The following is a 24,727-nucleotide window of genomic DNA, read 5'->3' as shown; positions in this document are numbered from 1 at the left end:
AACAATTGTTCAATATTAATACTATATCAAAACGCATGGTTAATAGTATATCCTAACAGTTTTGCTATGTATGTGTAGAATGTTGGAATTGGAAAATGAAAATTTACTAAAAATATAGAAAAAGAATCTCTTTTTTTTGAGGACAGACCGAAAAAAGGGAAGTAAGACACTTGAATTGGGATAGACGAGTACTTATTTAGTTTCTTGATGACTAAAAGCAGTTTGATTCTTACTGTGAACAGAGAGACAATCAAGAAGTATGCTGCAGCAATTAATGGACTAATGATGGACATTCTGCGAAAGATGAGTGAAGGATTGGGACTGCGAAATGTTTCGTTTGAGGATTGGCCTTGTCAGTTTAGGATTAACAAGTACCACTTCACCCCAGAAGCTGTATGTTCCTCTGGGATTCAGATACACACAGACTCAGGATTCCTTACTATTCTACAGGATGATGAACGCGTTGGTGGTCTCGAGGTCATGAAGAAGTCTGGTGAATTTGTAGCAGTTGATCCTTGGCCAAACACCCTCCTTGTGAATCTTGGAGACATGGGCACGGTAATTAACTATGTTTGTTTAGATAAGATTGAGAGAAAAAAAGAAGTACATAATGATACTTTGCGTTTTAATTTGCTATGTGAAGGTATGGAGCAATGGAAGATTATACTCTGTGAAGCATAGAGTGATGTGCAAGGAAGCAAAACTACGAGTGTCTATCGCGTCATTCCTCTTGGGACCAAGGGACACACCAGTGGAACCACCACCTGAGCTTGTGGATGCTGAACACCCCCGTATCTACGTTCCTTTCACTTTCAATGATTATAGAGAGCTCCGTCTATCAACAAATTTGCAGGCGGGGGAGACTCTTGATCTTATGATGCGTACTAACTTGTAAAACTTGACAAAGCATCTATGATCCATGTTTGCATTGTGTTCTTCTGATTATCTATTGCTTTTAAAAGAATTGATCTTTCATTACAATTATAAATCTATTGAGGAACAAACATACATAGCCACTATTCATTTTCTGTCTTCTCCAATTTGGCACAACATGAGGTTCTTTTACATAATTTTGGTTGACATGACATAATGTAACACTACTGAGTTATATGAATGTCCATGACTTCTTTTTTTTTTTTGGAAAACAACCTTATGTTATCAAATACCTCATCTTTTTTATTACCACTTCAATTGAAATACGTAATTATTTTTCAAACCTCACTTATAAAATTCATCGAATATATCAGTCGTTTCCATCCTGTAATTGATCTCCTACGATAACTCTTAAACATATTAAATATTCGATACTTCCTTTGTCTCAAATTGTCTGTCGAGGTAATTTAAAATTATTTGTTATTTTAGAAATTCAAAGTAAAATTAATTACGATATCATTTTTCATTTTACCTTTAATTAGTAATTGTTCTTAACAACTACGAGTATATTTTAATTGTGGAGTGATGACATATCATCATATCGTATATTTATATAAAAGAGAACTCTAGGCTCGCCTACGCGGCGCTATCACAAGCAAGAATTTCCTTCTAAATCTATTTATTTTCAAAATTAGCCTTCCTCTTTCGTGAAAAGATGTGACTTATATGAAAAATTGCGATTTAATGAAGAGTTGCGACCTTTATCAAAAGTTGTGAACTTGATGAATAGTTGTGAACTTTAATGAAGAGTTGCGACTTCTTCCAAAAGTTATGACTTTTATGAAAAGTTGTAGCTTTAACGAAGAGTTGCGACTTGCGACTTCTTTCAAAAGTTTTATTTTTTATGAAAAGTCGCGACCTTAATGAAGCTTTGCAACTTTTATGAAAGGTTGTGAATTTTTCGAACGTTGCAACTTCTCAAAATAGTTGTAAATTTCTGAAGACACGATAAAAATTTGTTACTATCCTTTGTTGTCTATAAATATAGAGATTTCCTCTCATTTTAAAACAACAAAAATTATGATCTTCTTCTTCTACTTCTCAAAAATTAAATATTCGTGTGCTTGCTTCTATTGAGTGACTTACTGACACCACTATTTTTGTATCAATAAGTTGGTGAATAAAATCGTTTCATCCCGAGAGGATGTAATTCTTCGATTCTCGAGTATTGAAGGGGAATAATATTCTTAAGGGGACATTATGCATTCAGTGAACTCAATTTTTTTCTTTTGATTTCATTCTATTTTTACATATTTTGGTATGTTTTTTATACTCATTAATTTATGCATATGATATTAATTGTTATTTTTGAGTACATGTTTTAAACACTGTTGTTTATGTTTCTGCAAAGTTATTTTCTCCGGTTATATTCAGCATATACACATATAGTACATATATTTATTGTGAAGAAAATAATTATTGTACTCAGTTCCAAGAATTCAAGTTTTGATATTTCATATTAAATTCTATAACTTAAAGTACTATATATAAGCTTACATATTATCTATTTTTACATATATATGAAGTTTCTCACTTATCAATGGAAGAAATTCTTTATGCAAGTTCAAAAATTATAATTGCTTACATGTTCAAGCGTTTTTTTTTTTTTAATATGTTAACAAACTTTTAAATTTTCTCCTAAGACATATATCACAATTGTATAATCTATGCAACTTAAATGTATATATATTCTTATTTTCTTCTTTATTTTCATTTTAATGTTGATTAAAGAATCAATAAATTATTATTTCATGAATAATTCATTCATTTGAGATTCTTGGATTATGATATAATAACAAATAAACAAATTCATATTTAAATATTGCTAATATTCTTTTAAGAACCTATTTTACCATTAATTTTTATGACGTATGAATATTAATAAATTATTTACAAGTTCAATGCGATTATTATTTTTGACGCGCAGCACAATACACACATAAATTACTTTATATTCAATAAAAGAAATTATATATTAAGACATAAATAAAAATAAAATAATTAAAACCCTTCCTTATTAATATTTCTTTAACAACCATGAGAAAATGTAATAGATTAAATTAATTACAATTAAGTTTTGCTCTCTCTCAGGAGGGTGATGTACGTTTCAAATGTGTTTGTATGTCCAAAAGAGTTGAGACAATTATGCGGAGATACCGAAATTGTGTTCCCTCTCTAATTCAACACATCTAACTTCTTCGCGTTTTTGCTTGACATCTATCTCAATTTACGTGACATAATTTAAAATTTAATAAAAATTTTATATATAAAAATTTAAATTTTATAAACGAAAAATTTATATATATATAAAAAAGTACGGACTATTTCATTTCTTTATAAGAAGACTTCAACAAATAAACTCCAGGTTCCAATAAAAAACTAAGTTAAGAGCAAGAGCAAAAACACAAAATGGAGAGTGAAAATTCAGTGCCAGTAATTGATTTAGAGGATTTTCCAAGGCAATCATCTAAGTTAATTTGGGCATGTGAGGAATGGGGTTGTTTCAGAATTTTGAACCATGATAAAATCCTTCCAGTTTCACTCATGGCAGAGATGAAGGAAGTGGTGAGGGCATTGTTTGATCTTCCAACTGAAATCAAGAAACGCAACAAAGATGTAATTGCAGGATCTGGGTATATGGCTCCTAGTGAAAGAAACCCTCTTTATGAAGCTTTGGGTCTCTATGATATGTCTTGCCCTGAAGATGTAGATGAGTTTTGTACTCAGTTGGATGCATCTCCACACCAAAGGTTTGATTTTTACTTTTTCAGTTTCTTGAAAATGAAAAAGTTGAGTTCTTTGTTTAGTTCATTGCTGTTAGCTTTGATCAATTTGCTATGTTCAGTGACTTGTCTGTGTGGAATGTTTGAATTGGAAAATGTAGTAAATATAGGAAAAGACAATCTTTTTAGGGCAAACTGAAAAAGGAAAGTAAGACACTTGAATTGGGACGGAGACAGTACTTCTTTAGTTTCTTGATAATGGAAAGTTGAGTTCTTTGTGCATTGATAGTTGGTGGTGTTGGAGTTCTGTAAATGAAAAGTAGAGTTCATTTGTTGCTGATATCCTTGATGAATTAGCTATGTGAGTGACTTGCTGATAGGATCTGGAATTGATTTGCTCATATTAGTAGTAAGTTTGGTACTTAATTTTGATACAATAGTTGAAGGAACTTAAATGATCAGTGAAGCTAATAGACACTTAAGAGCTTTTGTTTCTCTTGTTTGTACTCTTTTTCATAAATGTGATTTGAGTTGAAACAATAACATAAGTGGGGTTTGGGGAGGGTAGTGTGTACACAAACCTTACTGTTACTTTGGGAGGTAGAGGTTGTTTTCGATAGAACCCCCTCAAGAAAATAACAAGAGTGAAGAAACAAGGCAAAATACTAAACAAAGCATGACAAAACAATCTGTCTGTAACTACAACAAAAATAATGTGATAACCGAAGTACAAGGAACAATAAATAGTAATAGACTGTCCAAAAAGAAGTGCTTCTTACAAGCTGCAGTGGCTTAATGAAGAAATTGATATCTGAATATAGTTTAAGAACATGGGGCATGTTTGGGTAAAGTGTAAACTATACTTACGTTTCGTGTTGAAGAAATCTGAAAAAACTGTTCTACTATAATGGTTAAAAAGCAGTTTGATTCCTACTGTGAACAGAGAGACAATCAAGAAGTATGCTGCAGCAATTAATGGACTAATGATGGACATTCTGCGAAAGATGAGTGAAGGATTGGGACTGCGAAATGTTTCGTTTGAGGATTGGCCTTGTCAGTTTAGGATTAACAAGTACCACTTCACCCCAGAAGCTGTAGGTTCCTATGGGGTTCAGATACACACCGACTCAGGATTCCTTACTATTCTACAGGATGATGAATGCGTTGGTGGTCTCGAGGTCATGAAGAAGTCTGGTGAATTTGTAGCAGTTGATCCTTGGCCAAACACCCTCCTTGTGAATCTTGGAGACATAGGCACGGTAACTATGCTGCTACTCTACCTAGTTCATTTTCAAGATTTGACGTGTTCCAACAATCTGATGCTAGCCTCTGGCAGGGTTTGTTTAGCAGGAAGTTAGATAATTCCTACTCCCTTACCCCTTGTCAGATTGAGAAAAAAGAACTAGACAATGATACTTGCCTTTTGCTATGTGAAGGTATGGAGCAATGGAAGATTATACTCCGTCAAGCATAGAGTGATATGCAAGGAAGCAAAACTACGAGTGTCTATTGCTTCATTCCTCTTGGGACCAAGGGATACGGCCGTGGAACCACCACCTGAGCTGGTAAATGCTGAACACCCCCGCATCTATGTTCCTTTCACTTTCAATGATTATAGGAAGCTCCGTTTATCGACAAAGTTGCAGGCAGGGGAAGCTCTTGATCTTATGCGAACTAACCTGTAAAACTTTGGAAAGCATCTCAGGTCCTCCATTATATTGATTTACAGAAATGATCTTGAAAGTAAGAAAGATAATATATCTTAGGGGGATTTCATCATTTATATATCGTCATATGTGTGGTGGAGCAATAAAATCATATGTGCATACATCAATTTTTTAGATGGAAATTATTTGGTTCTTGATCCCGAACCAATTGTGATAGGAGAACCTTGTTGGCTTGATGCATATACGTTAAATTAACTCATCTCATACGAAATTTTATTTGAGAGATTTGTTCTCATAATCAACGGATTAACTATAATTGGAGGCAAGCAATTTCTGTCAAACTCACTAGTATTATCAACATAATTTTATAGTTTGGAACTATGCTCTTAATTTAACAATTTGAGCGAACAACCTTAGAAAAATCAAATTGTAAGTTGATACAAATGCACACGTGGACATACCATAGATGCATCTATTAAATCATAATAGTAAGCGGTCCACATGGCAGGTGAACAAACCCATATTCACCTTTTTATATGTTGCAAATAATTTCGGGGGATACAATTTCAACCTTACCTGGTACAATGATCATTTTATCATGAGAACAAGCGACACATGAGAATTCTTGAAGAATCCTTATTTCTTCAACATATAAATTCTTAATTCTTTTACATTACATTTGAACTGAAATGGTCAACCAATTATACCAACTGATATTTATTCTAGTAAACTCCTAGTTTACTTTTGCATGTAATTCCATCATCATGCTCATATTTGTATACAACAAACAACGAGAAAAAATGAGTAGTATTATACGTAAATATTTATAGCCTACTATGGTTGTAGTAATTTGAAAATATTAAATTTTCTCAAAATTTATAGTATCAATATAATATTTTTTTTCTTTTCAATTCTTTCGATAGTTAAAAAGTTTGTCTTGAGACTTACTACAACCCCAATATTATGAGCAGTTTCATTCCTCCGGATAGTGACAAATTAGCCATTTTGAGACTCTTAATTAATTTTGTTTACTATCACAAATTTTACAAAGTCATTCTATTATGGTGACCATTACCTTCAAGAAGAAAAATATTATTATTGTCATGATTAAAATCATCACATGCAAGACATACTACTAGACAACCAATGACAAATTTGTATTGTCACACAACACTAGTTATTATGGTCATGACCACAAGTCTCCACAACCTTTATAGGAAAGTCTTTTGTCCTTCTATAACTTAACATACCACAATATCTGTGTAGTACTTGACCATAGATTTCTCAAATAATATTTGGGAGAAAATTTGGCAAATAGCGTATGTCCATACAATTTGTCATTATTTCATAAATATTTTTGGCAAATATCCCAAATTTTTAAATACTAGTTTTTTCTAGTATTTGTGCTTGATGCTCATTATTTGGGATCTTTTTGAAAATTTAAATTTTACACCAAACTTTTATCTTGTACAAAAATAACCTCTATAGTAGTTGTTTGCGTTGTATTACATAATTTTTTACGTAAACACCAAAATAGTGATGAAATATTCCGTGAATATTAAATGATGATATGTGCTTTGTCTACTTTACGATATATGAAGTGATGTTGTTGCACTCACTCCAGAATGTCACATTGCTCTAGTGTCATGGACACTTTGTTATTTGTTGCAACAAAGATTCAATTGACTTGTAATACAAACTTATGGTTAGTTTTAATAGTTTTTAAAACTTATGGGTATAAATTATATTTTTCTAAAAAGTGAAATATATTTTTCAAATACTTTGCCAAACACATGGTCCCAAAATTTTCACCCAAATAATATTTGCCAAGATTATTTGGAAATCAATGGTCAAACGCTAGCGTAAGTTTTATGTTAGTGATCATCACATCATCACTATAGTGCATTAAGACTTAAACTCAATGTCTTACCCATATAAAAACGCCTTTGGTCATAAATCAGTGGAATATGAACTAAACTTCTTATTATCATGGTGCACCGAGATTTTAACTGTGTCTTGCCCACTTGATGCGGTGAAACTTGAATTCACCGTCTTACCCTCAATCAATGTCTTGATAAATCAAATACATTACCAAAAAAATAATTATCGAAAACTATAAATATAATCTGAATTTGACTTAAAGTACAAAAAAAATGAACAAAATCAATTAATTAGAACAACATGTTGAAATCATAAAAAAAATTCCAAATTAAAATAAATTAATACCTTTTAAAATTTCTTGTCAATATTGTTACGAAGATTAACATAATTTAGTACCATTTTAAAATAACCACAAAACAAACTTTGTTAGTACAAATAATATATTAATTATTCAATAAGTAAATATTTAGATAAAGAAAAATAAAGAGGTGCAAAAGTAACCAATAATGATAATCCAATCAATATTTATTCGATGTTAATCCAATCAATATGTATATGCCACGTAACTCAATAACTTATCTTTTAATAAAACAAGGTCATAGAGAACAATTTCTTTTACAAATTATTAACTTAAAAAACTAATTTTACTTTTTAAATATAAAAATAATTAAAATTGCTGGACTCATATAATTTTGAGATGGTAAGAAAAATTACTGATGCATAGTCCAAAGTAAAATATAAAATAAATTATATAGTAATTTATCTTATTTCCGAGAGAAAAATAAACAATAATACTTTTACCTTCTTTATGTATACTTTGCTTCAATCCTTTAATAGTAGAACAATATAACGTATTGTAAAATTAAAGCAAAATAAAAAAAAAGAAGTATAGAAGATAAAAATAATATAAATATAGAGATAAGATATGAAAATATTTCTTATTTTTCACAGTATTCACTAAATTTTCAAGTGTATACATGTTATTTTATAACACTATTATTGTTATCTACTCATGGCCTCTTATGATATGTAACTAGGAAAATAAATTAATAATCTGATACTCCCTCTAGCTCAAAATATCAGCGGTGATTTTTTAAAATAGTAATATAAAATTATATGTTATTTTAGAAGGTCAACATAAATTTAAATTATTTCTTTTCTATTAATTTCTCAACTACAAATTAATTGAATAATTATTGAGATGTTTTTTATTTTTAAAATTAATTTAATTATTTAATTTTTAGTATTACTTTTAGAATGCCCTTTCAAATTTATCCTTCACTAGTTAGTGTTAAAATTAGTTATTAATTAATATTAAATTATTTTTTTATTATAAACTTGATAATAAGTAGTAAGGATAAAAATGAAATGGAGGGAGTACCTTATTCTTAGTGATGACATATATTCAATAAAGAAAAATTACATCTTAAGACATTGATACGAATAAAATAATCAGAGATTTCCAAATTAATATTGTTTTAAAAGTAATCTATAAAAGAAACCTAACAAATAATTTGTATAAAATAAAATGAATTACTCTATTTAGGGCTGTGTATCGGTTGATTCGATTCGGTTTTGAAATTTATCGGGTTGTCTTATTGGTTATCGGTTTGTAGAAATGCTAAACCATTATAGAACCATTAAGATATTAACTTATCGGTTTTTCATTTTTATCGGTTTAACCGTTACGATTTAACACAAAAGAAAAAACATTGAAAATCACTTAGAAACAAGGTGACAAACCAAATAAACCATGCACTTAAGTTCACATGTTACATCTTGGTCAAAAGCAAACACCTTTACATTATTGAATAACCAAGTGTTTGAGACAACCAAAAATAAAAGTAGGAAATCAAACTCTAAGTCGAGGACTTTCTATACAAAATGGTATAAATATAATTATTTAATTTAGTATCGGGTTATCGGTTAACCCGTTAAAAAAAACTTTCAAACCGTTAAGAACCGATAACCCGATAACAAAAAAAATCAAAACCGTTATCAAAACCACTAAACCAATAACTCAATACTATAAACCAAAAACTTTTTTATCGGTTTGACTTATCGGTTTTAGTTCGATTTTTGTTTTTCCCTAGCTACGAGAGTGATGTATGTAAAAGAATTGAGACAATCGTGCGGAAAGACCCAAGTTGTGTTCGACCCATCCAAATTCTTCACGTCTTTCGTTTATATTTATCTCAATTTACGTGATAATTAAAATATCAATTATAAATTTTAATAAAAATCTTTTTAATTAGAAAATTTGATCAGAACGATAAAATAAATGTGTTGTTTTATTTTTTAAAAAAACATTTTTATTTTTTTAACTTTAACATCTTTTAATTAAAAAATAAAATAAATATCAATTTATTTTAAAATAAAAAGATATTATCTTCGTTTCAAAAAGAATGACTCAGTTTGACTTATAACGGAATTTTAAAAAAAAGACTTTATTATAAATTAAAGTTAAAGAGCCAAAAAATAAAAAGAATTATTCTTTTTAAAATAAACTAATAAAAAATTGATATTCTTTTTGAAAACGAGAAAATAATTTTTAATTAAATTCTGATCAAATTTTCTAAGCTGTTAACCTTGTCTATAAAAACCCCAAGATAAAAAAAAAACAAATTTAAGAGCAAAAACTCAAAATGGAGAGTGAAAATTCAGTGCCAGTAATTGATTTAGATGATTTTCCAAGGCAATTATCCAAGTTAATTTGGGCATGTGAGGAATGGGGTTGTTTCAGAATTTTGAACCATGATAAAATCCTTCCAGTTTCACTCATGGCAGAGATGAAGCAAGTGGTGAGGGCATTGTTTGATCTTCCAACTGAAATCAAGAAACGCAACAAAGATGTACTTGTAGGATCTGGGTACATGGCTCCTAGTGAAATAAACCCTCTTTATGAAGCGTTTGGTCTTTATGATATGTCTTGTCATGAAGATTTAGATGAGTTTTGTACTCAGTTGGATGCATCTCCACACCAAAGGTTTGATTTTTACTTTTTAAGCTTCTTGAAAATGAAAAAGTTGAGTTCATTGCTGTTTCCTTTGATCAATTAGCTATGTTCAGTGAAAAAATTAGTAGGTAAATATAGAAAAGGACAATCTTTTTGGTTTCTTGATGATGGACAGTTTAGTTCTTTGTGCATTATAAGTTGTTTGATGAAGTTTTGAAATGAATAGTAGGATTCATTGTTGTTACCCTTGATCAATTAGCTTGTGACTTGTCATGTAGAGTGTCGAATTGGAAATTTACTGTGTGTAGAAAAAGACACTTTTTGTGACAGATCGGAAAGGGAAAGTAAGACACTTGAATTGGGACAGAGGGAGTACTTATTTAGTGTTCTTGATGATGAAAAGTTGAGTTCTTTGTGCATCATTAATAGTTGGTATTGCTGTTTTGAAAATGAAAAGTAGGATTTATTTATTACCGATAATCCTTGATAAATTAGCTATGTCAGCGTATATCTTGCTGGTGGGATCTGGAAGTGATTTGTTCGTATTGCTAGCAAGTTTAGTACTTATGTTTAGCACAGTAGTTTAAGGAACTTCAATGATCAGTGAAGCTAATAAACACTTAATTTTCTCTTGTTTCTTACTTTAGTTTTTTTCATAATTGTAATATGAGTTAAACACCAACATACTCAGTTTAATCCCACAAGTGGGGTCTGGGGAAGGTAGTGTGTATGTAAACATTACCCTACTTTGGGAGGTTGATTCCGATAGACCCTCAGCTTAAGAAAATAAGAGTACTGAAGAAACAAGGCATGACAAAGCAATCTATAACTACAACAAAATAATTAGATAATCGAAGTACAAGGAATAATAAATAGTAACAGAAATCAAAGAAATAAGGAACTACAAGAGTAATACTACGACTATCCTAAAAGAAGTGCTTCTTACATGCTGGAGTGGCATCATAAAGAAATTAACAAGAAAAACGAATCGGTATCTGGATATATTTTAAGAATTGTGGGAATCTTTGGGTAAATTATACTTTTACATTTCATATTGAAGACATCTCAAAAGACTGCTCTCCAAGAATGCTTAAAAGCAGTTTGATTGCTACTGTGAACAGAGAGACAATTAAGAAGTATGCTGCAGCAATTAATGGACTAATGATGGACATTCTGCGAAAGATGAGTGAAGGGTTGGGACTGCCAAATGTTTCTTTTGAGGATTGGCCTTGTCAGTTTAGGATTAACAAGTACAACTTCACGCCAGAAGTTGTAGGTTCCTCTGGGGTTCAGATACACACAGACTCGGCATTCCTTACTATTCTACAGGATGATGAAAGCGTTGGTGGTCTTGAGGTAATGAAGAAGTCTGGTGAATTTGTAGCAGTTGATCCTTGGCCAAACACCCTCCTTGTGAACCTTGGAGACATAGGCACGGTAACTATGCTGCTACTCTACCTAGTTCATTTTCAAGATTTGACGTGTTCCAACAATCTTATGCTAGCCTGTGGTGGGGTTTGTTTAGCAGGAACTTAGATAATTCCTACTCCCTTACCTTGTAAAATTGAGAAAAAAGAACTAGACAATGATACTTGCCTTTTGCAATGTGAAGGTATGGAGCAATGGAAGATTACACTCTATCAAGCATAGAGTGATATGCAAGGAAGCAAAACTACGGGTGTCTATTGCTTCATTCATCTTGGGACCAAGGGACACAGCAGTGGAACCACCACCTGAGCTGGTAGATGCTGTACACCCCCGTATGTATGTTCCTTTCACTTTCACTGATTATAGAAAGCTCCGTTACTCAACAAAGTTGCAGGCAGGGGAAACTCTTGAACTTATGCGTACTAACTTGTAAAACTTTGGCAAGCATCTAAGGTCCTCCGTTATATTGATTTACAGAAATGATCTTGAAAGTAAGAAAGACAATATATGTTAGTGGGATTTCATCATCTATATATCGTCAATGATCTAAAGCTACAATAGCCTATAAAATGGCAGAGCATTTATGCATATCAGCAAAGCTTCTATTATCCATCTTTGTATTGTGTGTTCTTCTGTTATCTATTGCTTTTTAAAGAATAGAACAGGTCTTATCTTTCATTACAATTTGAGATCTTGGAATTCTTTAAGTTGTATGTAGTAGTACAGTTGAGGCAACAAAGATACTTCGCCACCATTTGTTTCCTTTTACATAATTTTGGTTGAAAAAGACAGGAAAACAGTAAATATGACATAATGTAACACTACTGAGTTATATGAATGTACATACGCTGCCTGATCTTTTCATCATGCCCCATTAACAAATTGAAAAGAAGAAAAATAACATCAAACAAAAAGTGAAAAACTGAAGGAAATTTTTAACCTCCTCCCAAGAAAACATAATTACAGGAAATATTTTAAAAAAATTGAAGGCCAAAAAAATCAATTTTCCTTTTGGTAATAGTTGTTTACCATCAAAGTAACTACATCAAAGAGTGGTCTGCATATGTTGGGGTCTCCCTGCTTTGATAGTCTAGACTCCATCCTGAATTGAAGTGAGAAGTAGTAATGGATGTTGTGTCCATAACACTTGAGTCTATGTCAATTGGCACCATTGATGGCCACACAAATGCTGGCTTGAATGGTGGAACTTCTGGTGCTGGTGCTGACCCTGATATAATCTGAACTATTGCCTGTGTTTTAGGCCTGTCAGTAGCTATAGGATGTGCACAAGCCAAACCAAGTAGTAAAAGTTTCTTTGCTTCATCAGCAACATAGTCATCTCCAAGCCTAGGATCAACAGCTTCCAAGATACGGCCATCGCGGTGCAAGTACCAAACCCAATCAACAAAGAATTGAAAGCCATTAATCTTGGTTCCAGGTCTCTGGCCACATACAACTTCCAACAACACTGCCCCAAACGCGTACACATCAGATTGCTGTGTGGCTTTCCCTGTGTGGAAACACTCTGGTGCAATGTATCCCATTGTACCAAGCACTCCTTCTGCCTCAGCATACGAGGTCCTTTCGTTGTCAAGTGCCCGAGCAAGGCCAAAGTCCCCAAGGCGCGCATTGAACTTTGAGTCAAGCATGATGTTACTCGCCTTCAGGTCGCGATGGACCACTCTCTGCTCATACTCATTGTGCAGATAATGCAATGCTGAGGCAACACCTTGCACAATCTTGTAGCGGACGTGCCAGCTCAGCGGCTCTTTATCTGGGCCCGCAAAGAGGTGCATATCTAGACTGCCATTAGGCATGTATTCATACACAAGCAGTAACTTTCCATTCTTGTGACACCATCCTGTCACCATAACATGCAATCTTGTAAGATGCTTATGTTTGTTTTTTAATCAGTAAAAATAGCTAGATACAGAAGTTGCACACTACCCAAATTGTCAACTTTTTGTTGTGTTTTACAAACCTTATCTCTTTGTAGGGCCAGATGACAAGAGTAGGTGACACAAAGATTAGGTGTTTGAAGATGAATGTATACTATAATACAGAATTAATGTCCTTTTCATTGGATTTAATTTACCATCATTCAACTAACATCCAAAACTTGTCTTAATCATTGACAATGAATGAAAGGGATGTTAGGACAAGAAGGAAGCTTCCCAAAATTTTGACATAAAAAAATTGTTTTGAACTTTGACGAATGGCTGCTTTATTCCATGGTCAGCAAAGGATGATCATCTTCTTTTAAGCAAATCAAAATGAAGCACTTCAAGATAGTGCCTTGTTCTTCTAAATTGGAGGGACCATAGCAACAAGTTGGTTCTTTGTCAAAACTTTTAAGGCATTCCATTAGTTTTTCTAACTTCCTTGATATTTTTGGCTTGAACTCTTACTTACCATCAACTATTAAAACATTTACTATAGGAGAGTGTGGTTCTTTAACTAGAGGTCTCGACTTCAAACATTAAAAAAAATGGAGACACTCCTGATATATTGTGTTTCTTACTTTGACAGGCCCTATGGGACGCAAATCTAGTTAGTCAGGTAACAAAAACTTAGACAAATCCTTGGGATGACTTGAGAATTCTAAGAATGGAAAAGGAGATTGAAGACAAAAAGGAGGACCAAGTTATTATAAATGTTCAAGAAAACTTTGATTCTTCAAAAGGGGAAATTTGCTTGTCAGAAGATGATCCAACTTAGTAAATTCCTAGCATGCTAAATGTCAGATTAGAAAGACTAGTACCATGCCAAAATCACACAAATTAGTTGAAGAAGCATGTAAGATCATGGATCACTTACTAGTTGTTACTAGGAAAAGAAAAGCATAAAAAGATAATGGCATGTCCTCGTGCATTTAATGAGTCTATTGTAATAGTGTTGCTCACTCTCTAAAAATGTCGATGAATACATATCAGATCCTCTAAAAAAAAGTGTTTTTTCTAAAAAGAATCCAATATATGTGCAACATCACTGCTGGAGAGTCTGAAAAATAGATTACATAAATTTCTTCCGTTTCAATTTATTTGTTGATTTACGCGGAATTTAAGATAATAAAGAGAATTTTAGATTTTTATGATTTTAAAGTAAAAAATATGTTAAATATATCAAAATATTCTATAATATTAGTCTCTAACATATTATGTGTAAAGTTGAAAAAAGATGGAGTTATGAAATAAAAAAGGTAAAAAGTCATTTTTTTTATAATAAAAAAAGAAAGAAGAAAAAAAGACATATAAATTGGAATAAAGGAGTATTAAATTTGATGTCCCACCAATCTTTGGCTTTAAATTGTCAGTAACTTTTACAAGGTATTTGGCACCATTATTTCAAGTCACATCAACGAATCCTGGTAATGAATTCTCTCTTTCATTGAGAATCAAAAAACATAAGAGGACAATTTCTATTTCTGATTGCTGAATTTGGCTCCTCTCCATTATCCTTGTCTCATTGCTTAATATGGCAGGAGGGGACATTCAAGAAAATGCAACTAATTTTGAGCAAAATTTACCCTACATTTGAAACTTCCTTTGCCTTGAAGGTTATTCACACATTTCATGTACATACTCAAAAAAAAAAAACTAATCTTTACCCTATTTGTATAGTTTAATTTTCAATTGAAATATTGGAGATAAGGCCTTATTTGAGACTCAAAATTTGTAGTTATACTGAGAAAGATTGGATCACAAGGGTCTATTGTACGCAACTTAATAACTTTGATCACATGGCATCAACTTTATCAGTTATCAGTATCATTTCCCTAACTGTTATCGAAGATCATAAACAAAACAGGCACAATATAACTCTAATACTCTACTCAAACAAATGCACAAAATCTATGTTTGAAGAAAAACTAAGAACACTTACCAAGCAATTTGACAAGATGTTTATGTCGAAGACGATTGATAATAGTAAGCTCAGCCAAGAAATCATCTTGCCCTTTGATGCTTTCCCTAGAAAACCATTTGACAGCAATATCTTTGTTCTCCTCACCAGCTAAAAATCCTCTGTAAACAACTCCATATCCTCCTTGTCCAAGCTTATTCTTTTCATCAAAATTGTTTGTAGCTTTCTTCAAAGCCTTGAACTGAAACTCTTGTGGAGTTCCAGGCAAACTCTTGAGTGCACCCAATATGTTAGACTGTGACCTATCAATCCTTTTCTTATGATAACAATACCCTAAATACGCCGCGCCAAGAATCAAAAGCGACACAACAGGAATCCCAACACCTAAAACAATCTTCAACCAAGGATTTTTCTTTTCAGGGAAATACTCAACTGTTAAGTTCCATCTCAATACACAGTTGAGTTGGTAGTTAGTCCCAGTTGATGCAGAAAACCCAAAATATGATTCTTGATTTACATATTCTTTCAAATCAAGATCATATGTTAAAATGGGGGTTTTTGGTATAGGTGGGGTAGACCCATTTTTCAGTGCTTGTTCAACAATATAAACATCAAGAACTTTCTTGATTCCATCATACTGTACCCAAACATTATAGAATCTTGCACCAATAGGAGCAAGTTCTATACCATGGGGTGTTAAAGATTCGACCTTTACAGATCTAACACTATGAACATCAATACCTATATGATTACCATCAGGGTCAAAGCTTTGTTTAGAAGTATCAAGCTCAACAGCAACAACTTTGTTACTAGAAATCCCATCTGTAGAACCATTTGTTAACCCTAAATACTGGCCCTGGCTATTATCTGGCTTCTCCAAATCTGGTGAAATCAAGAATGCTAACCCTTCAGCTGCTGTTTCATTATTTGGTCTGTAAATGTTGACAAGAAAAGAAGAGTTGAAAGATGCAACCCTTGTTGTATTGTCGAAAACATCACCATCCCAGAGCTTAAATGGTTGCTTAAAGAGGATTCTTCCTGAGTTATTGTAGCGATTGAAATCTGAAGAAGCAGAATCAGGGGTTACTTGAAGAGCAGCGTTACTAATTGTTGCAGGCTTTTCAACCTCAAAGATGTCAAAGAAAGTTTCATCAAAAGATGCATATTTTAAGTTGCGATGTTCCATTTTTTGAGCTTGAAGCTTGAGCTGTAGTAAAGAAAAGAGCATGATGAAAATGGTGAGTGTTGTTGGTGTTAACAACCCCATTTTTCATCAGCAGTGAGTTTCTTGGCTACAGAGGAAGTAGATTTGGTGATGGACAAGAAAACAGGGGAAGAAGAAAAAATCAATGAGCAGAAACTTTGAAGCACGTTGAGTTTGTCTTGCTTTTTTTGTAGATACAAATAAAATAATTGATGAATGAGTGAAGAAAATGAGATATACTACTTAAATAATTAGAGACATTTTTTTTTAAAGAAGTTTGAATAGGTTTTTGGCTTGGTCTCACACTCTTTCATACCATTGCCTAGAACTTGCCCCTTCTTTTTAAATTTTTATGATTATGGTCTCCGGACATGTTTTTGCGTATCTCAACTTATTTTACGATATTATTAATATGCTTCCACATATCTCAACTTATTTCGTAAAACTATCGATATATACCTACTAGAACTTGCATGTTCTCCGACTCTTTACTCCTTATTTTTTGAGTTAAAGTTTTATCAACAGTGACATAGCTAGAAATTATACTAATGACTAATGAGAGTTGAAATATAAGAAAGTAGACGCACATATCAATATATAGTATTTACACGTAAATTAAAATTTTAATCTATCTAAACAATATAAGTTTCGAAAATGTCAGTCTAACACTGTTTAACATAAGGTGTTTCATTACTATTCTATTAGTAATGAAAAAATTACTAGATAATTATAGGCAAATTAAAAGTGTTAGATTTTACTTTTGAGACGACTAATTAAAGATAATGAAATTATCATTTTATTATCGATCTTATTTGGTATATTAATACGTTTGATAAAAATAATAACTTGCATTATACCATATGCTTAAAATTTATTGATTGTGTGAGTAATATTTATATGTAAATCATTTTAGTTGTGCATTTTTTTATAATTATTTGCATGAGTATTCTATTAATTTAAATTTTAAAATTAAAAGGAGAGTAAAGAGACAAGAGGGGATAAAGTTTGGGTTGTACAGCACATGCCCTTCCAGGTCAGTATCTTTCTAGTTGGATTAAATAATTTTGTGGGGACCTTTTGGTCTTTTCCTCTCATTTTTATATTTGTTAATAGTTAATACCCACTTGAACGATTCATATTAAAATTCGGTGCACGCTTTATTCTACTTTATCTAAAATTAATATTAATATTTGTTATTGCATATGCCATTTTTATGCTATGATTTTATGTCGCAAAAGAAAAAGATAAACAAGGATTTAATTTTAATGAGGGGTCGTTTACTAGACAACTACAAATAATTTTGAGATAAAAAAAAAATTTATAGTATTGTCTTATCTTTTATTTGGTTAGTGTAATTATGTACTTGTCATTGTTAGCACTTTGCACAGGTGGAGTCAGGTGGAGGTTCGTGATTTTTCCATAAATCATGTATTTGTACTAGAAAATTAATTAAATATATATATGTATATTAATTGTAAACGCCTAACAAAATTGACTAACCATTTTAAAAGAAATATAGAACCCCTAACTCTTAGTCCTGATTTCGCTTCTGAATTTGTTAGATGATGAAATGACAATATCAAAATTATTTATTCTAAGATAAACAATAAAAATGACAAAAATATCCGTGAAATCTCTCAAACTTTTTCTACAAAATATGATGGTGGATATTTCCGTAAACAATCAACTTCATTTTAAAAATAATGTCATGTATATTGTTTTTCTAATACAATTAATTTAGATATAAACCTTGTTATGACGTGTGTTCTAATTTGTTACTATGTGTTATTGACTATTATGATGGCTGGAAACTTTAGTAAACGTTTTAAATATTTTATAACAAAAAAAAAATATGATATGACTAAACTCAATTATTGCTGTTTTCGTTTTAAAAAAGGTGGCTGATAAATGAGAGAATCCTTATTGCAGTACGACAGGTAGTATTGTAATTTAAGAAACTGAAGATTTGCAGTGTACTTCAATGCAAATGTAAACATAATATTTGAGTCAATTTAAGTGTATTATAATATTATTTTTTTGTATAAACATATTATTTTTTTCGTCTCAACGTAAATATCGTCTTAATTTATCATTTTTATGAAGAAAAATAACAAATATTATAAAATATTATTTACTAAGTTTGTTCTAGCTAGTAGATATTTTTTGAGAAGTGAGTACTTGTAATTATTTAATATAAGGTATAGTTAGAAAATAATTATTATACTAATTATTATCTGAAACTTTTAAAGCGATAATTATTTTGAATTAATTATTTTCTGCTAAATAAACCATTATATTACTTAAGAAATATGTTTTTTTTTCTTTGTGAAATTTGATAGGCTTAGACCAATTTGCGTACTACGAACAGAATGATCAAATATAATACTGATTGTTTATGAATAATATTAATATTATTGTGTGTTTCATTTTTGTATATTCGTTTGACCGTTTAAAAAGGATATTTTATTAATTAAAATTATTCTTTATATAGAGTTTGGAGTTAAAAAGGGTTATATTTTTCATCTAAAATGAACAAAGAGTCACTTGTTTTATGCATTTTTAGCTTTTTATGGCAGTGTGCTTATTTGCTTTATTTTTCCTTTTATATGGTATATTCATTACTCATTACCGTTTGATTGAATCAATATAGCATAGCGTTTGATTATAGATTTTAATATTTTATTTTTAAATATTTATTTAATCGTGAAATTTGATTTTGAAGATTGGATTCTTGATATTTTTATTCACAATTTTTTCTTCCTATCTTTTCCTTTAATAGGCTAAGCTAATCGTTAATGGAATATCTGAGGCATTTTCTGCTTTGTGAAGTCAACTCGTCATCCTCGAAGCGGAATCCACATATAAATTAGTGTATATATATGCACTTACAGTTACAGATACAGAAGGTACAATCGGGGCACGAAGATCATGGGGTGAAGGCACACTGTCATGCATTACACGATGGATAAGATGCGGAGTTACACTGTAAAGGAAAATTCACTAGATTCCGACCTTTCCGCTGCTCTATATAATCTTATTGAAAGAAAACAAAAAACATATGCAAACACAACTTCAAATAATTTTAATTTCAAAATCTATGACTGAACGAAGCTAAAGAAAATAACTATCCGTCATATCTATCGATTATAAAAAAGTGAACCCCGAGCCCTTCCCACCTGAAGCTACCTACCTTAAAGATAAAGACTGTTCCCGCCCTCTAATCCACAAATAAATCGCTAACTGCATTAAATAAAATAGCAATTTCTTATTCAAATCGTGAACCTAATTCACGCTTTAAAATTTTTTTTTTGTCCTTCAAAGAGATAAAAGAAAATTCATCATTTGACCAAGTAAATAGTCAACGAACTTATCACATTAAATTATAAAAATAAATATATTAATGGCGTAATACTGTTCCTTTGTAACCCATTTTGGTATTTGTTAACACCAACTCTCTTTTTAATATTGTGTTTAATTAAGTCAAATAATTAGGATTTAAGTTTTTGTTGCTTGTATAAAATATTTAAGGTCAATTAACTATAAAACGTCAAAAATCTTTAAAAATTGACCTTAAATTAAAACAACAACTACTTGGGTAAAACTTTTGTTGCTTAATTTAACAACGAAATATATGTTTTCAGTTAAAGAATGTACAATATTATAATGTGAAATATAAGAATAATTCTTATAAAGTGGAAGAAAAAAATCGTGAACTATTAAACAATATAATACATATTGATCACAATTTGTGCCTAACTTAATACAATATGTAGAATGCATATTATTGATGTTATATTGACTTAGTGTAAATATTTATGCGAATAAACTTTTTTCGTGTTACTATTAATTATAATGCAAATCAATATATATATATAAATCTGAATTCAAAACCGCTGATGTGGCATGCCTCTAAGGGCTAGAAAAATATTCATCTTTTTTTTTATATATATTTTTTAAATCATTTTTTAAATTTTAAAATATAAAAAGAGTCTCTTAAATATTGAAGCTAATCATAATTAAAGTCATTAAATTATAATTACTCCAATGGATGTTATTTATCTTTTCATCATATGTTACTAATTATTATTTATCTTTTCATATTCATATGTTACTAATTATTATACTAACTATAAATACTAAAGCAAATATCTGACACTGCATAACATTTTGTCCTTTTTCATTCATAATTTCCTTTCAATTCTTCTTCTTTTTATTTCAAACTCTTTTTGCAAGAAGTCTTTTTCTTTCTTTTTTTCCTTTTTTTTAATTATTTTATTTTAGCATTGTCAGTGTTGTCCATATTTTATTATCTTAGTATGTAATTTTCATGCCTGATTTTTTTATTTTATCTTATTTTCATCTTAATATATTAAATAAATTGAATAAATGCACTCTATTAATCATTTTCGTTTAAATTCTTACATTAATTCCTTTATTATTTTGTATATGTACGTTACAATATACCCAACTGGATAACGATACGTAAAACTCATTTTATGTGTTGCAAATATTCAATTCTGTCCCTAAATTTCATCTATTAATTTAGTTATTATTATAATTTACATGTATGAATGTCATATTTAATCTATCCATATTTAGGATATTCTCTACCATTATTATTAATCTCTTCCCCTAATTTTTTTTCACTTTTTTTGTACTACTTATATTTCTATAAGGAAATGTAGAAATGATCAATGCAGTAGTTATGAAATTTAAAAGGTAAGTTTCGTTGTAATTTAATAAATATAAAAATGTGAAAAGTCATTATTTTTAATGACATTTACCATATGAGTTATTATGTATTGTAGTTATATCATATTTGCACATATAAATATAAGAAACATTGCAAATGATTGAGAAGCTCAGTCAATTGTTGGGTGCTGGTGATATTTTACTGTTTATTTTAAAGGTGAGATTTCTATTTTCTTTTATATAAATTGATGATAAGAATATTTATCTTTTTCTATTTATGCATTTTTCAGAAAAAAATTATCAAAAGACATGAGTGTTTATGAATTGTTAACCTTGAATTATGATATTCTATTTTTGAGGAGTGTTGCTTGGAGGCTCAAATTTATTTTCTTTTATATGAATTGATGGTAAGAATATCTATCTTCTTTTATTTATTCAATTTTCAAAAGAAATTTATTAAAAGATATGAGTTTTTATGAAATTTGAGCCCTGAATTATGATTTTATAATTTGCAGGAGAAAGTCTTATATGGAGTCTCAACCTAAAAAGGTTGTTAAAAATTTCACATACATCAAAAGAAGTGAGAATATCTATTTTCTTTTCTATATACATTTTTCAAAAGTAATATATTAAAATGTGAACTATAAACTATAATTTTATATTTTGTTGGAAGAAGTGTTATTTAGAGTCTCAACCTAAGAGACACATTTGAAAATCAATAACAAAACGAGGTTGCTTAAAATTCACACATACCAAAAGAAGTGAAAATATTTTTTTTATATACATTTTTGTAAAAATATCATATTAAAAGACATAATCATCTATAAAATGTGAACTGTAAGTATAATATTATATTTTTTGTGGGAACAAATTTAAATTCAAGTTCAAGAAATTGTTTTAGAAGCATATAAACAAAAAAAACGTTGCTCAAAATTTCATACACAAAAAGAGATTGATCGTTATTTATATTATGAATTGTTAATTCTTTATCCTTGTAGTTGCTAGAGAAAAGGAAAGTAAAACGAGAACAAGACACCAAAGAGAGTTTGCTTCACTACATTTTTTTAATATAAATTTCTTAAGACACAATAATTATGACCATAAATCAGAAAACTTTATAGGCAATTGTCCACTTTTATTGTACAATTTTAAAAAAAATAATTGTTATTTTAAAAAATGAAAAATAATTTATGAAAATTGGGAGTGTGTAATGCAAATTACTTTGACTTTTTGCCAATGATTTGAATTGAAAATCTTTTTTATTATTTCTCAAAATTTTAAAAATTATGAGTTAAATTTTAAACTTTCATAGTCAAATTGAGTTTTGCATAGTTGAAATTCAAAATAAATAAATAAAAATAATGATTAAATACCTCCTTTTAGTTACTTATGATTATGATTGAATGGACACGACATATATAAATTTGTAGAGGAATGAAAAAATATAGATTGTTTAGTTTTTTAAATTATTTTTACCATACGATATATATTGATTATTTTTTTAATAAAATTTATTATTCATTGTTTTTCTATTTTTTTTTAAAATTTTAAGTCGTGACAATTTAAAATGGTAGAATCATAAAAATTGAAGGTCAAATGATCAATTGGGTTTGCACAGTTCAAAACTATTTCTTTCTTATGTTTCTACGTTTTTTATTTTTTTATTTTCAAGTTTAAATAACTAATTTAAATAGGTTGTTGCATTTATATTGAAATGTTTTTCATCAATGCTTCCATATAAATTAAAGGAAAAATTATGTATAGATAAACATGTATATAACTTCTTGAATCAAATTTTCTTTTACTTACAAAAATAAGGAGCATAAGTTTAGCGATATAAAAAATATTATTAGAAGATAAAAACTCTTACTTAAGATTATAAAAGATATAAAACTTAAACACTAATAATATATTTCATTAAAACTTGAAATCTGATTTAATCGTTAGGATATCACTATAGAAAATATATAAAATATTTTAAGTACTCAACTATTCTAAAAAGTTAGTTAGTAAATCTAACGAATTATTATGACCGCGCGAAGCGCGGCTGAATTCACTAGTTTTTTTTATAAGACAGAACTTATGATCAATTACGAAAGCTTTAAAGACTTTTTTGTTAAAAGTTTTAGAAGATAAGGCAAAAATACCACTAATAAGTTGGGTCCAACCCAATATTAAAAAGGACATTTCCATAATACAACAAACTAAGTGTTTAACTTTCACTTGATTAATGTGAAGTCAAGTATATAGAAAATATCTATCAAGATAAAATATAGATAAAGAAAAATGAAGTTAGCAATCTACAAAAAAATAAAAAGTTCTAATTTATTAGAGTATGTTTTTAGTCCTTTTTTTTAAAAAAATAAAATCTATACTTACCATGAACAAAGGTAGAAAGAGGGAAAGGAAATAAATCAATAATAAAAGATTGTACGATTATATTCAAGATTTATATATTATTTATTATGATTTTTTTACGATTTCAACTTAATTTATAAATATAACTGAATTGTCAATCAAATATTTATTGAGTCTAAACAAAACTTATTAAGTTTATGTGCATTTATATATAGCTCTCATGCAACTTCTAGAAATAATTTGAGTCTAATGATTGAAGAGAAAAAAGAATTCCATTTTTCTTTTTATTTATTTTTTTTAAAAAAGAAAGAAATTCTTTTAAATGAGTAAATCTACATTACTATTATTTTCTCTTTTGACAGCAAGTGTCCACACATCTTTTTGATTTATTGTATTGATTGGAGATAAATCTTCATTAATTGATTATAGTGTCTAGTAAATGATTAAAAAGGAGATCCAATAAAGTCTTTCTTTAATAAAAGAACCTTTTATTATTTATTATTCAAAGATAAGGCAAAATTAATGACATATGATTCCATTACATAAAGAATGAGATAAAATAAGTAGCTTTTCAGCTGTATAATGTGCTGTGTGTTGGGAGGGATTTTATTGGATTATATATACATATTGACATTTTAAAAGAAATTAATGTGGACATGAATTCAATTTTATTATGTAAATTCATATATATTAGTAGATCTAATTATTGATAGTTATTTTTATGTAAAGAATTCCAAATTGGCCACATGAAAAGCATATTATTAAATTAAGTGGAAGTTATAACTTAAAACTTTATATTGAAGATTGTCACAAAGGCTTAGTGTGTTCATTGCTTATTAAAAGAAGTTGTTATATTCCATTATTGTTAATGTCAAATTTTAGTACAATATGAGAATAATCACTTTTTTTCATGTTTCTGTTATTCTATTTATTCATAAGTTTCTATTATTTAGGATGAGAATATGATTTAGTATTTTTTTTGAAATATATATATATATATATATATATATATATATATATATAT

At 29.7% G+C, this 24,727-nt stretch overlaps 4 protein-coding genes across 4 annotated transcripts in view; 3 read left to right on the top strand and 1 right to left on the bottom strand.

Moving 5' to 3' along the window:
- LOC107009643 (2-oxoglutarate-dependent dioxygenase DAO-like) overlaps positions 1-1,114 on the top strand; it is a 36,331-nt gene extending 35,217 nt beyond the window's left edge. The window contains exons 2-3 of the mRNA XM_015208991.2: positions 243-558; positions 644-1,114. Coding sequence (XP_015064477.1) covers positions 243-558; positions 644-895 — 568 coding nt within the window. The 3' untranslated portion in view covers positions 896-1,114. The remainder of the gene's footprint in view (positions 1-242; positions 559-643) is intronic.
- A 2,157-nt stretch (positions 1,115-3,271) lies between these two features.
- LOC107011479 (2-oxoglutarate-dependent dioxygenase DAO-like) lies at positions 3,272-5,621 on the top strand. Its single transcript, XM_015210998.2, has 3 exons — positions 3,272-3,683; positions 4,600-4,915; positions 5,093-5,621. Exons 1-3 carry the CDS (start codon positions 3,343-3,345, stop codon positions 5,339-5,341), a joined length of 906 nt encoding a protein of 301 aa, XP_015066484.1. The 5' UTR covers positions 3,272-3,342; the 3' UTR covers positions 5,342-5,621.
- Positions 5,622-9,819: 4,198 nt separating this feature from the next.
- On the top strand, positions 9,820-12,287 carry LOC107011478 (2-oxoglutarate-dependent dioxygenase DAO-like). Its single transcript, XM_015210997.2, has 3 exons — positions 9,820-10,190; positions 11,282-11,597; positions 11,773-12,287. Exons 1-3 carry the CDS (start codon positions 9,850-9,852, stop codon positions 12,019-12,021), a joined length of 906 nt encoding a protein of 301 aa, XP_015066483.1. The 5' UTR covers positions 9,820-9,849; the 3' UTR covers positions 12,022-12,287.
- A 117-nt stretch (positions 12,288-12,404) lies between these two features.
- Positions 12,405-17,068, bottom strand: LOC107011477 (probable L-type lectin-domain containing receptor kinase S.5). The gene is made up of 2 exons (XM_015210996.2): positions 15,471-17,068; positions 12,405-13,449 (listed from the first exon to the last, which is right to left on the bottom strand). The coding sequence occupies exons 1-2, from the start codon at positions 16,714-16,716 to the stop codon at positions 12,629-12,631; spliced, it is 2,067 nt and encodes a 688-aa protein (XP_015066482.1). The 5' UTR covers positions 16,717-17,068; the 3' UTR covers positions 12,405-12,628.
- Between the last annotated feature and the right edge of the window lie 7,659 nt (positions 17,069-24,727).

Source organism: Solanum pennellii, chromosome 2, assembly GCF_001406875.1.
Source record: "Solanum pennellii chromosome 2, SPENNV200".
Lineage (NCBI taxonomy): Eukaryota > Viridiplantae > Streptophyta > Magnoliopsida > Solanales > Solanaceae > Solanum > Solanum pennellii.
The sequence above is the reverse complement of the archived record's forward strand: the minus strand, read 5'-3'. Positions and strand labels throughout refer to the sequence as shown.

Excerpts from the sequence above, each read along its gene's own strand:
- LOC107011478 (XM_015210997.2), top strand. The coding sequence starts at position 9,850 with ATGGAGAGTGAAAATTCAGTGCCAGTAATTGATTTAGATGATTTTCCA. Across the intron at positions 10,191-11,281 it reads GATGCATCTCCACACCAAAG|AGAGACAATTAAGAAGTATG; the intron begins GTTTGATTTTTA and ends TACTGTGAACAG. Across the intron at positions 11,598-11,772 it reads ACCTTGGAGACATAGGCACG|GTATGGAGCAATGGAAGATT; the intron begins GTAACTATGCTG and ends TGCAATGTGAAG.
- LOC107011479 (XM_015210998.2), top strand. The coding sequence starts at position 3,343 with ATGGAGAGTGAAAATTCAGTGCCAGTAATTGATTTAGAGGATTTTCCA. Across the intron at positions 3,684-4,599 it reads GATGCATCTCCACACCAAAG|AGAGACAATCAAGAAGTATG; the intron begins GTTTGATTTTTA and ends TACTGTGAACAG. Across the intron at positions 4,916-5,092 it reads ATCTTGGAGACATAGGCACG|GTATGGAGCAATGGAAGATT; the intron begins GTAACTATGCTG and ends TGCTATGTGAAG.
- LOC107011477 (XM_015210996.2), bottom strand. The coding sequence starts at position 16,716 with ATGGGGTTGTTAACACCAACAACACTCACCATTTTCATCATGCTCTTT. Across the intron at positions 13,450-15,470 it reads ACATCTTGTCAAATTGCTTG|GATGGTGTCACAAGAATGGA; the intron begins GTAAGTGTTCTT and ends TTATGGTGACAG.